Genomic DNA, 12,936 nt, shown 5'->3' on the forward strand with positions numbered 1-12,936 from the left:
CGATGATTATCCGTTGGAAAAGCTGAAACCTATGAATATAAGTTAAAAGTCCAAAATATATTCCCTCCTACACATGATCCAAAGCCGCCCAGACTGGATGCTTAGCGGGCTGATTTAGGCTCCCCGTGATAATAAGAAGAACACAAGTGTTACAGATGTTTGTAACAATGGCTTTGTTCATGACAGTGAACCAACATGCACAATATGAGGACCCTGAAATGGCTTGGAGGCAAATTTAATAATATGAATCAGTGTTTTCTCCACTGCCACATGCAAAAGGCCTGCTTATAGCACAGTGTTTTCCTATCTTGCCTTTAGGAGGTTTATGCCTCACACCTCACAGCTTTGGCCTGTCATAAACAATAAAAGGAATCCTTTCTGAATTTTTTTGAAATAAAGTTTTGAGTTCAAAACTCAGGTTATTTCCACTGAGTTTTACTTTACATTTCCCTCACAATTACCCAGCCAGCAGAGCTCACTCTAAAACTTGAGAAAAACTTTATACTATACATCAGCTGTCGTAGAAAAACATACTCCCCAAAGCCATCTACTTACTCAAAGTCTTAAAACTACTACTACTACTAATAATAATGATAATAGAAGTATTATTTTCAAATTTTTTTATTACTTTCTAACTCAAGGAGGGCGTGTAGTGACATCTAGTGGATAATTTGGGTCTGATCTGAAGCCAGTGTTCATCTGCATACACTGCAGATATGAACGGAAGTCAGATTTATTTCGCAGTAAACAGATTGCAGTATTTATTGCAGCTTCTTTATTGTCGCTGAGGTAAATGAAATAGCAATAAAGGAGAGTTTGGAGTCTGTGGCTGCACTTCGTTGACAGTACATCAGAGTTATTATGATTCCCTGAATGTTTATTAAATGCTTCGGTTAGATTTTATCTGGCTAATTGCCCAGGGGCAAAACCGAGTTTCTTATCAATAACAGTAGATGGCAGCATTGTTCAACACGATCCACCAAAAGTCTGCTTCAAAATAGCTGTGATGTACACAAGTGTCTGTGTCGTTTGGAAATTTTCAGTGAATTGACCTTTAGACCCTGACCGGGTGTAATCTGCCTTAGAGTGCATTTTAACCAGCTTCTCCTTGTCCCTACTGGAAACATAAACAGGAAAACGCTCTAACAGTTGCTTATAAGCTTTATAAAGGCGAAACTACAAAATCACACGAGGAATCAGGCTTAGTTCCGAATATTAGGACAAAATTAAAACCGAGAATGTCAATAAAAGATCATTTCACAAAGAGCATAGGTATTTGGGCGTTTCTTTTGATTGGTTTTATAGCTGTATTTCTTGCTGCAGGTAACCTATGCTAAATGAAAAGTATGGAAAATAACTGTCATCAAGTTGACCTCCTAATATATGTCTGAGAAGATTCCGTGAAAACGAATTTAAAACAAAATAAAAATTCAAGTAGCTAAAATCAAATTAAGCGTATTTCGATAAACGTATGTTAATATATGATTTAAAAAAACAAATGCTATATTTGGTGGCATGCACGCGCCTACATTTACCAGACGCCCGTGAAGCCCTACTTCAAAGGGATTTCGTGAGCGACGTCGCTGTGAGCCAATCAGAGAGGAGACTCGGTATATATGCAGGTCGGTCTGAGCTGAGGTTAGATTGTGCTGACTATTATCTCAGCCTGTCCTCTTACCGTTACAATATTCACTCGGAAAACAGGTGCGCGGAGAGAGGCGTCTGTTGCAGTGACCGCATATCCATTTAAACGCAAAAGGGGAAAAATAATGGAGACTCTTCATATCCACCGGTTTAGTGCGGCTCAGCCGGAGACTTATCACATTAAGGAGTCCACACAGGTACCATGAGAAGGTTTACTGGACGGACTGGATTTTGGACTACTCTGCGCTGAGATGGACTGCAACTTAGGTGTCTTTTTACGAGATGTTATGCGCTCGCGCGGTAAATTTGGCCCCGTTTTTTTAAACCAGTAATTAGCAGTAGATTTGGGTATGTCGTCTATGTTCAACACGTTGCCCGGGAGCGAGTCAGGAACAGGTCAATGGTTCACTCCATCCATAATTTAGGTAAGCAAAGAGTGTCCCCGTTTTCTGTTGCGTGCACACCTTGCATAGCAAGACTAAAATTTGGCTCCTATGGTTACACATCACACCATTAAACGGTGATCTTAATGTGGTCGAGAGCTTGGTTATAGTTTAGATTTAATCTGTATTACCATAAAATGAGTGGTTTTGGTTGGCTGCTCTTACAGTATTTGCCGTCTTGTTCATGTGACATCTAACAATTAATAAACCAGTCTTTGAAGCCAAGGCCTAAATACCTGAACATGAATGAAAGATTGATAGATTGAGGGTAATCAACACTTTTAAGACCACCACAGTGAGCTATATAGATGGAGTCTTTTCTTCCAGTAAGCCTATGATTTTCTGCTGCCACAATCTCTTGCATATGCATAGTGGGCAATCTAAGATCAGTGTATGTATTGTTATTTTTCAGTGCCACTGCCAGTGTGACTTCCAGTTTGTACCAATATGTTTAACCCAATTATTAATTGTTTGTATGCCAGGTTTTTTACCATACATAACAAATACAGTTTTCATTTAACACTTAAGAAAGTACTGCAGCTTTACATGATGCTTGTGACCTTTTAGATGCAGGTGCGTGATGGGAAAATATCAAAGTAAATTATTAGCTGGCCTGGTCTCTCTTACTCCTAAGAAAGCACCCAAACCTCAGTGGGTGCTTTGATGGTCAGCAGGGTTTGTACTGTAAATGTGGAGGAGAAAAAGATTCATGCAAAAATGTTATGTTTTTTTAATTTATTAAATTTTTAGTCTCCTGTTACTGTCACAGTTCCATTGTCAGATGCTGATGTGAGCCGTGTCCAATTATATTACTGTGAAACGCAGTTTGGCAGCTTAAGTATACAGCCTTTCATTTGCATACAGTAGAAGCACTCCTGTTGAATGGGCGAGGAATACATAATTTAACTTGTAGCACTGCACCAGACATTTCACAACAAAGAGTGTTGCTAACAACACAATTAAGTGTCACTTGAGAAGCAGTTAATAATGGCCAGTGGTTTACACTCCTATTGAAAAGATTGAAAGAAAAAAAAAAAATCGCTTCACGTCGAGAATGTAGACATGTATTTTTAGAGCTGTGCACAGCAGACAGGAAATATTCATCTCTTCAGATGGTGGGACTAATTGAGTCAGACTTCTTCAGACCAGCAAACTCTTGGTGGTGTGGCTGGTGCAGTCATAGTCACCCAAATATGTTTGTAACACACATGCAGCAAAGCAGATGGTTAGAGATGCAAACAGACATCATAAAGGCAGAATCATCATTGATCTGTCTACAGTGTGAGTGGAGGTGATATGCTAGATGCAGACTTGTGTTTCGCTTTTAATGTCACAATTTTGTTCATTACAGTCATTAAGTGTAGACTGCATCCATCTACTTTATTGAGTAGTGTGCAGTTTCTGTCTGAGTGACTGAAATCATCCACTGCACTGTGATTTCAGTCTTGATGCAGCTGGGTAGAGGCTGCCTTGTTTTTGAATGAGATAAGAGTTAGCCTAAGGCAGCCGTGTCAGCCTCTGTGATGGACATTTAGACAGGGGGCACAGAGTTGGACTGAGAGATGTGTGTGTGTGTGTGTGTGTGTGTGTGTGTGTGTGTGTGTGTGTGTGTGTAGTGCAAAGTCATTACCATGCTGCATGTGAAAGATAAGGAAATCTGTCCTTACTCCTCTGCAGGCGTTTTTCCGCTAGTTATGAAAGTAACTACTCAGGTAAGTTATATCTAAATGCATTGGCAATTAAATGCATAGTTATTTATGGAAACTATGTTTAATGTATTTTACATTTTGAGAATATCAAGAGGCTCATGTGGCTTTAATACATGGGATGTACCACATCATCCTAGGCTGGAAACAATCGGTAGACCATCCAATCTTTTTGATCTGTTTTACTACCCAGAGTAATGTAAAAGCACTGTGGTGTATTTTGTTACAGATGTTCAAAAAACTCCTGACCATTTCTGTGCTTGGTTTGTGTATTTGAATGAAAGCGTTATTCATGACTGTAATATCATCCAGATTGTACTTTCATAAGTCTTTCAGTTAACAAAAACCTATAATTTCAGTCAAGTATCCTTTTTGACAGAAAATTATGTTGTCTTTCATCAGAAATATTGTGAGGCGCACTTTCCATGCCAATGAGATATTTAACCTCTGCAAATTGCCTCTGGTATTTAAGCATCCCAGATGGTCTTAGCAGCACTACTGATGAAGTGGGTGAAGACTGTACAACGGAAATGAGCATTCACTCATCCTCTCAAATGGAAGAATGCGAAGGGACTGTGGTCAGTCCAATGTGGGAGGCTGGATTTGACCTTCATTCCTCAGTTTTTAATTTGTATTTATTTATTATTCTTGTAAAAGCAACAAAGAAGAGAAATAGAAAATGAGAACCGTGTATGAAGAAAATATACTATGTGTAGTGCTATTTGTCTCATATGTTGCTCATCATTATTAGTTATAATTAGAAAATGTTTGCAGTAAAGTTAAACACCTGCAGAGAAGGCAAAGATTGCTTGAGAATTGACCGTGATTTTTAGAAGCACAGAGTTTGAGTAATAAGCTATTTGGCTATTATTTTACTCACCTTTTTTACTCTCTATGTGTTTATACACGTTTCTGCATTTAATCATTAGTTATTATTAATCTAGGCTCTCTTCCACCACATGTCTTTGCCCTGTCTTCCTCTCCTCACCCCCAACAGGTCGCCCCTGTCTGGTTGTCTGGTTCTGCCAGAGGTTTCTTCCTGTTAAAAGGGAGTTTTTCCTTCCCACTGTCGCAAAAGTGCTTGCTCACAGGGCGCTGTCTGATTGTTGGGTTTTCTCTGTTTTCTCTCTATTATTATAGGGTCTTTTCCCTGACAATATTAAGCTTCTTTCGCCAACTGTTGTTGTGATTTGGCGCTATATAAATAAAAGTGAATTAAAGTGAATTAGACTCAGCTGAACCTAGAGTCATGGTAAAAGGAAAGTATGCCCCAAGGTTTTACACTCTATGGTTTTACATAGCATGTAAATGTTACCAGGTCATAAAGTTAAGTAAATACGACCTCAGATGACCTATAAAACATGACATTTTGCAGTACGCTGTGTTATTATTTATTTAACAGAAAATGAACTGAAGTGCAGATCGGTGTGTGAAAAGCTACATACCCACATGATTTAGTGGCTTATAGAACAACTTTTAGCAACAATAACTGTATTATTTGTTCACTTTCTCACATCACTGTGGAGGATTTCTGCCCCACTGTTTTTTCCAATGTTGCTTCAATTCATTCAGGTTTGCAGATATTTGTTCATGCACAGTTTTCTTAAGGTACAGCCTGTTTTCTTTTTCAGCCATTCTGTAGATTTGCTGCTGTGCTTGTGATGATTTTCCCGTTGCATGACCAAATTTTGGCTGAGCTTTAGCTGTCGGACAGATGGCCTCACATTTGACTCTAGAATATTTTGGCATACAGAGGAGTTTGTGGTTGACTCGATGACTGCAAGGTTCCCAGATCCTCTGACTGCAAAACAAACCCAAATCATCACCAATTTATCACCGTACTTGACAGCTGGCATGACATGTTTGTGCTGATTTGCTCTGTTTAGTTTTCACCAAACGTGGTTATGTGCAACCATCTCCACTTTGGTCTCATCTGTCCAAAGGAAATTGTTCCAGATTTTGAAAAGCTAGGCTGTGCTGACATGTTTTTGTTTTTGTTTTTTTGAGAGAAAAAGCCATTCCAAACAGTGTGTGAATATGTGTGTGGATGACTGGATGTGTAAAGCGCTTTGGGGTCCTTAGGGACTAGTAAAGCGCTATACAAATACAGGCCATTTACCATTCCAAATAAGCCATTCTTGTTCAGTCTTTTTCTAAACATATTGTCTTAAACTTAAACTTTTAACTGAGTCTGAGATGTAGCTCATGGGTTTCCTGCATAACATGTGGACTGTGAAAAAATAGTGATAAAAACGTGGAGTGTTCACTCACAGCCACACATTTACATGCTGTTAGCATGAAAGCTCTTCACTGTAAGCGAAGACCCAAAGTTCACCAAAATAAAGCGTAGGGGACCACTACGAAAATGTTCCTATCAAAAAACCTGATCAGACACTGAAGTCACACTCATGTAGCTGAACAAGAAAAAATAATCCAACAAAGGAATTTGTTGCATTGAAGAAGAGTATATTTTTGTCTGTATATGCTGTCAGTTATACTTCACCGGAAGAAAATATGATTTGCAAAAATCAGTACAGGGAGGTCATGCTTAGAAAAAATGAAAAATTAAGTGCGATATACAGTTGAATACAAAACAGGCAACTGTCAAGCAAGATCATTTTTCATGGGGTGTAGCCTGGTGGTCCTCTCAGCTGTTGCACTGTGTCACATGCAAGTGCATCCTTACTGCTCCACAGAAACTAACAGCTGGTTTTGGCAGATCTCACCATATGTTTATTATGTCCTGACATGAAAACCATTGAACTGAAAGAGCAGTGTACTTTTACAGTGACTCCATATAGCAGAGTGGAGTCCCAACAATGCTGGGACAGGATCCCCTGGAACCCAGATGCTGGTGACGGTGGAGAAGAAGTAATGAAAAGTTAAATGAAGATCTTTTAGTTAGGTGGAGGCAGGGAGGAGGCAGGTCACATGAATGAGACTCTGAAAGGCAGAATGATAGACGAGCACTGAGATCAGAAGGACATGAAAAAGTGGGTCACTAGCTTGTAGAAGGTGGGAAAATGAATGGGCTAAAGTGATGAAGACAGACTCGAGTGTTTTAAGAATGGACTAGCAGGTCAAACACACAGATAAGTAAATAGAGCTTACTTCTTAAACTTATGCATGAGCTTCATTGTTGTTTTGCCACAAACTGAACCACTACTAGTAAAAAAAGAAATCGCAGCTTGTATAAGACCCCCTGGATATTTTTAAACATTTCTAGGGCAATAACTCAAAGCAAAAAGTAGATCAATTACAAAATAAATTACAAAAGGAAATATTTGAGCTTTATAATGGTCCTCCTCCTAAAACAGTGAAGAAGCAGTGTCATTACTAGATTATAGCTGATCAATCAATATCCTAGAAAGATCATAGAAATTTTACTTAAGTTTAGCAGGTCATACTCATACTACTCATGTTTTTGCAGGTCTCTTAAGTAGCTACTGGAAACCTCTGACAGAGGATGCTAACAGAGCAATGGAACTGATAAAGTGAAGCCTGAGAAAGGTTAAAAGAGGTTAATATTGATCTACTTTAATGTAGTTCCTCCTTTGCATTTTATGTCATTTTATTGTAAGGATTGATATCAGTTGGATTCATAGCAGGAATACTTAAACTATTATGATGTCATTTCACATTAAATTTAGTATTCTGTCCTCTTTTTTTTTTCTCCCATCTCCTGAAGGATGATGCCCCACGGTCAAACCTGCTTGGTTTCGTCCCTGTTACTTCACCCTGTCATTGGACTTCAGATGTTTCACTGGCAGCCTGAGCGCTCCTAAGTGCTCACTATCAACTTGCCTGGCTGTCATCCTAGAGAGGTGATGCGACGGTTTGTCTACTGCAAGGTGGTGTTGACCACCTCTTTAGTGTGGGTGCTGGTGGATGTGTTCTTGCTGTTGTACTTCAGCGAGTGTAACAAATGTGATGATAGGAAGGACCGCTCGCTGCTCCCTGCGCTTCGAGGTAAGTTGATGTTGCAGAATTTCCCTGTTATTTTGTATCAAACATGCATGAGAATGTAAGCTGGAGACAATAATACCTTCTAAAATTTCACTTGAGTGTAAAATATTCATCATCTGTGACAAATCCTATTAAAACAGTGTTCACTGAGGGGAAAGCTTTGCCTGAAAGAGCAGAAAAACACATAAAACATATGAAGCAGTTAATAGTTGATGGTAATGTAACAAAAGGTAGGAATTCTGGTTTTCTAACTACAAATATATTAATACATTTATATGAATTAGACATTTCTGATGTAGTGTCTTTTTTGCTAAATGGACTATGAAACAAAACTGATGAAATTGAGTTTTTTTTTGTTGTTGTTGTAAAACTGTGCTTTTCTGTATAAAGGTGTGCTGCTCAAATCACTTTAACACACTTCCTCTAGGAGAGTTAATTTGCTCACATGTCCTCAAGTAAGCAGGTTTCTAAGAAGCTTAGTAATCTGCTTTTAAGGTTAGAATGATGCTGAGCTCCAAGTTACTCTGTCTCATTACCATACAAAAGTCGGCAGTTACATTGGATGTTATTTTGCATTTAAAATCGCAGGCTTTTCTGTGTATAATAACTATATCTTAGGATTGCTGTCAAACACTGGATTTTGCTATGTCTCTGCAGGTGTTTCAAGTTTTATCTTGTTTAGTGTACCCCTGTTTTATTTTGTTTTTTCAGCTGTCAAATGAAAATATAATTTTTAGTCTAGCACAAATTCACTGCTATATTTTGGGTTTAAAATAGTTCTTTGCTTGGATTCACATTAGTAAAAACAAGTCTTGCATGAAAAATTTGCTTTGTCAGTACTGCAAACCTGCTGAAAACACAAAGCACGTGTTAGTATGTTAAGTAGACAAAACAAGCTCTGAGGCTGAATAATGAAGCCCTTGGGGTTCCACGAATGACTGCTTGAGGCTGATTAAGTATTCCCTATAGAATATGATTTAAAAATGCTTAACTTCAGACAGAAAATTCATATCTCTTGCAGTTTAATATAAAAATAAGTTTTGTATATGTCTCCATAACAAATTTCTTCTTTCTAAAAAATATCTACAAGGCAGTTTTAGGTTATCAGGAGTATGGCTGCTTTGGTACACCAGTGCAACAGCTTGATAAACAAAATGTGTAATCAATGACACCAATCAAGTGGTAGCAACTCGGTGCATTTAGGCATTTAGACATGGTCAAGATGACCCACTGAAGTGGATCATCAGAATGGGAGCAAAAAGGTGAACTAAGTGACTTTGAATTTGGTGGTGGTGTTGTTGGTGGCAGATGGGGAGATTTCATAAACTTGGCTTTACAGAAAATGGTCCAAAAAAGAGAAAATCTCCAATGAGCTGCAGTTGTCTTTGTGAAAATACCTTGTTGATGTCAGAGGGCAGAGGAAAATGGCCACACTGGTTTAGGCTGGTAGAATCAGGGTGCGTTATAACATGTCAAACCATGAAGCGGAAGACCACACCGGGTGCCACTCTTGTCAAGTCAGCCTCAGTTTCCTGTTTTCCTATAATTCGCATGGTCTCACTTGATTGATCTCCATTCTGCATTGTTGCTGATCATATCTATTCCTTTATGTGCTCATCTTCAAATGGCATTTTCCAGCAGGACAATGCACCTTGTTACAAAGCTCAGATCATCTCAAGCTGTGAATGGTCTTCATTGTCACCAGATCTCAATACTATAGAGCAACGTTGGGATGTGGTGGAACTGAAAATTCTCTTCTTGGATGTGCAACAACTGTGTGATGTTGTCATATCAATATAGACCAAACTCTTCCTGGAATGTTTGTTACATCTATGCCAAGAATAATTAAGCCAGTTCTGTGTACTTACATTTCACAGATGGTACATTAATTCTAATTGGCTGGAATCTTTCTATGAACAAAGCCCCTTACCTGTCATGTACCACCAGAGAGAGTTACAGTTAAAGTACATATCAGAGACGTGTAGTAGTACTCTGTGTGATGTGTGTTCATGGTCTTCTGTGGTTATGTGTTCAAGAGGAGCTTCTCTGATCTTTAATGAAATGGCAGCTGTGCCAGGCAGGAAGCAGAGCAGAGCAGGAGAGGGAAGAAGAGGAGGTAATGTCTGGATGAAAAAGAATGGATTGAGCCTAAGGAGGAGACTCCAACTGTGTAACACTACACAGATCTTTTTCTACGTAAACGAGAATGAAAACAACAGGGGAACCTTAGGAGCCATGTGATGATGACTGCACAAAATCTGCACGCTCACGTGTGTGTTGGTCTCAGCTGTGGCTTCTTCTTTTACCTGGCATTGCCTAAATAGCATGTTGGCTACTGTTCTGATATTCCACTTTTACATCTTTCTCTCTTCCAGAACCTTTCTTTCTGATTTAGCTACCACAGCATTACAGAAGGTTGGAAATATTCTAGAAAACCAAGCAATTTAATTAGATTGCTAATTGCACTGGTCTGTTGAAGTGTTTCTTTAGGCCTCTAGGTTCTCTCTTTTGTTAAAATCCTGGGTTCAGACTGTTTCAACACTTATCCATGCGTACACTGACTCGGGCTCAGAACGTCATTAGGAAGTTGGGCCCTAATCAACTGATAAGGACTTGGAAACCAGGTCAAGAAGTGTCATTAGGGAGTGTCAGTTTATGATAATTCAGAGACTGATAAATTATCAGGCCCTTCAAATGTTATGGGCTCCTTTAAGAAAGTGACCAATGATGTGAAGTGAAGCTAATTGGTGCCTACAGAGTAGGGGAAGACTATTAAAAGATGTCCCTTCCAGCTTGCATTTTCCACTAGGACAAGCTTTATGACCATTGAAGGCTTTGGAAAAAAAAATCGCAATGCCTAGCACAAAGCTCACAACCAAGATGTACGCATGTGTTTAGTGCACATGGTTCTTAGCTAACAATCAAAACATGACAACTCTTACCTGTATAGTTTAAGTTGGATCTTGAGAATTTACACATAATTACACATCTAACTCTCATTTTAACACCTTTCTCTGCCTTTCATTTGCCCTTTTAACCCTATTTTCACATTAGCATATCTAATACTTTGTCAGCAGCTATAAATTAGGCAGTACAAATTAGCTTTCAGATAACACGAACCTGTACTGTACAGCTTCCAGCTTTTAGTCATTGCACTGCTGCTTGGCCGCCATCCATCTATCAAGCAATATTGCACAGTCTCAGCTTTGCAGCTGGCAATTTCACTACAATTTCTTTAGAAACCCAAACTACTATCGATGGTTTGCTTGGTGCTCTCTCTCTTTCTGCAAGACGTTTATCCACACACAAAGAATGATGGATTGGAGTATGGCTGGAGCAGGCTGAGAATGTTTTGATGCTCAGTCATGCAGCTCGAGAGCTGTGTCCATCAGATGTCAGCTGGTGTCCAAATGAAGAGTGTCAGCAGCATTATAAAGAAAACCCAGGATCAGTTTAGGTTACAATCCGACCGATCCCAGTCAGTCTCCACAAAGGGGTCTTAGGAAATCCTCTTAGCAGGAGGCCATGCAGCTAATGTGAACTATGTGTCCCCCTTTCATGGAAATCACAGCCTCTGTTCTAAGAGATTATTAGAGAGAAAGAGAGTGAGAGAGAGCAGAGCCATAAATCAATGGGTGGTTATTTACCTTCGGTGAAAGAAGCTGGCGCTGTGCAGCACCAGTAGCAATTCTGATATTTTCCAGGCCTTTCATAGCAAAAACTGTAGCAATTGTTTTGCTGTCATGCTGCTTTTTTTCACCTATTAATACATCGGCCTAAATCTCTGAATTCAAAACCTCCTAATAGATTAAATTTTTAAATTAAATATAGCTGGCAAAGTGTACAGTGCTTAATACCCTGTCAGCCTAAGCCAGAACCACCAGGAGAGAGCTTAAGCGGAGTGGATGCACTGTCGCTGTGTTAAAGGTTTTTCTCTGCTGAGCATGCACTGATGTTTGAAGAAACACATTTTTCCTTGCTTTTAATAGCACAGGCTTTTAGAGGCTTTCACTTTTTTTGTATATACAGTATTATAATAATGTAATAAATGTGAACATGATGTACTGTTCATATGTGAACACCAGCTGCCAGTACATTTATTTCTGTTATCAAACGCACATGCACATTGATCTGGAAAATTAGGGTTTCATGCTCTGGGTGCTATATGAGTTTAGAAAATTTACAAAGTGGATAGAAATAGAACACGCACGCTTTTCTGCACTCTCCTTGTTCCACAGAGTCCATTTTTTATGCAGTAGGATTTGTTTTATGATGTAGTTTGATGTTAATTTTTTGCCTCATTGGTGAGAAAAAATATGTTTTCTTATCAAATATTTTTCTGTGGTGTCCTTGTTACGTTACAGCAGTGATATCACGGAGCCATGAGGGTCCAGGTGAGATGGGCAAAGCGGTAAACATCCCTAAGGATGACCAGGAGAAAATGAAGGAGCTCTTTAAGATTAACCAGTTCAATCTGATGGCCAGTGATATGATTGCACTCAACAGGAGTCTGCCAGATGTGAGGCTGGATGGGTGCGTAGGCTCGTGTGTCCTCATTAACAGCAGATCTTTGATATCCATCACATTTCATGGCACATAATGTTTTTACCGTCATTGCTAAGAGGTGTTTTTTTTTTTTTTTTTTTTTTTTTTTTTTTTTTTTTTGTCAGATTTACTAACATATAATTAACTTAGAGTTACTGAGAAAGCAACAGAGAATAATAGAACAAGACTGACTCACCCTACTCAAAGCAAACAGCCTGGTAAGAATACAGAGGTGACTTCCATGGTCGACACCATATCTGGCATTTTATTCTTGGAGGAATTTTTATAGTGATAAGCCGCTACACAAAAACCAGAGCCAAGTATGTGACACACTTACAGCTTTGAGCAAGAGCTGAACGAAGCTGTACGGAGACTATTTGAGTGCGAAGGAGACTGCAGAGAGAGCTTAATGATATTTGAAAGTGAAATCAAGAAATTATGCTATCAAATTGATTGAAAGATGCTTATATAGTCTCATAAGGACTGCAGAAACTAAGGAAATGTGCTAAACTAAGAAAAGTTTTCTGATAATTTAAATAGAATTTAAACAGTTGGGTCCATTACATGTTATTAGTAATAACAACTGTACCCACTGTGAAAGATATCTTTAATAATGACTATCATTTCCATGC

At 38.9% G+C, this 12,936-nt stretch overlaps 1 protein-coding gene across 4 annotated transcripts in view; it reads left to right on the forward strand.

Moving 5' to 3' along the window:
- Positions 1-1,624: 1,624 nt before the first annotated feature.
- Positions 1,625-12,936, forward strand: part of galnt13 (polypeptide N-acetylgalactosaminyltransferase 13) — a 37,061-nt gene continuing 25,749 nt past the window's right edge. For 2 of the 4 annotated variants that reach the window (XM_084907555.1, XM_084907557.1), the window contains exons 1-3: positions 1,625-2,069; positions 7,482-7,762; positions 12,124-12,292. In XM_084907555.1, coding sequence (XP_084763681.1) covers positions 7,621-7,762; positions 12,124-12,292 — 311 coding nt within the window. In that variant the 5' untranslated portion in view covers positions 1,625-2,069; positions 7,482-7,620. Of the gene's footprint in view, positions 2,070-7,223; positions 7,314-7,481; positions 7,763-12,123; positions 12,293-12,936 lie in introns of all 4 variants that reach the window. The other 2 variants (XM_084907556.1, XM_084907558.1) reach the window with 2 other exon arrangements.

The sequence above is a fragment of the Perissodus microlepis genome, chromosome 16 (assembly GCF_051167445.1).
Source record: "Perissodus microlepis isolate ML-2025 ecotype Zambia chromosome 16, ASM5116744v1, whole genome shotgun sequence".
NCBI lineage: Eukaryota > Metazoa > Chordata > Actinopteri > Cichliformes > Cichlidae > Perissodus > Perissodus microlepis.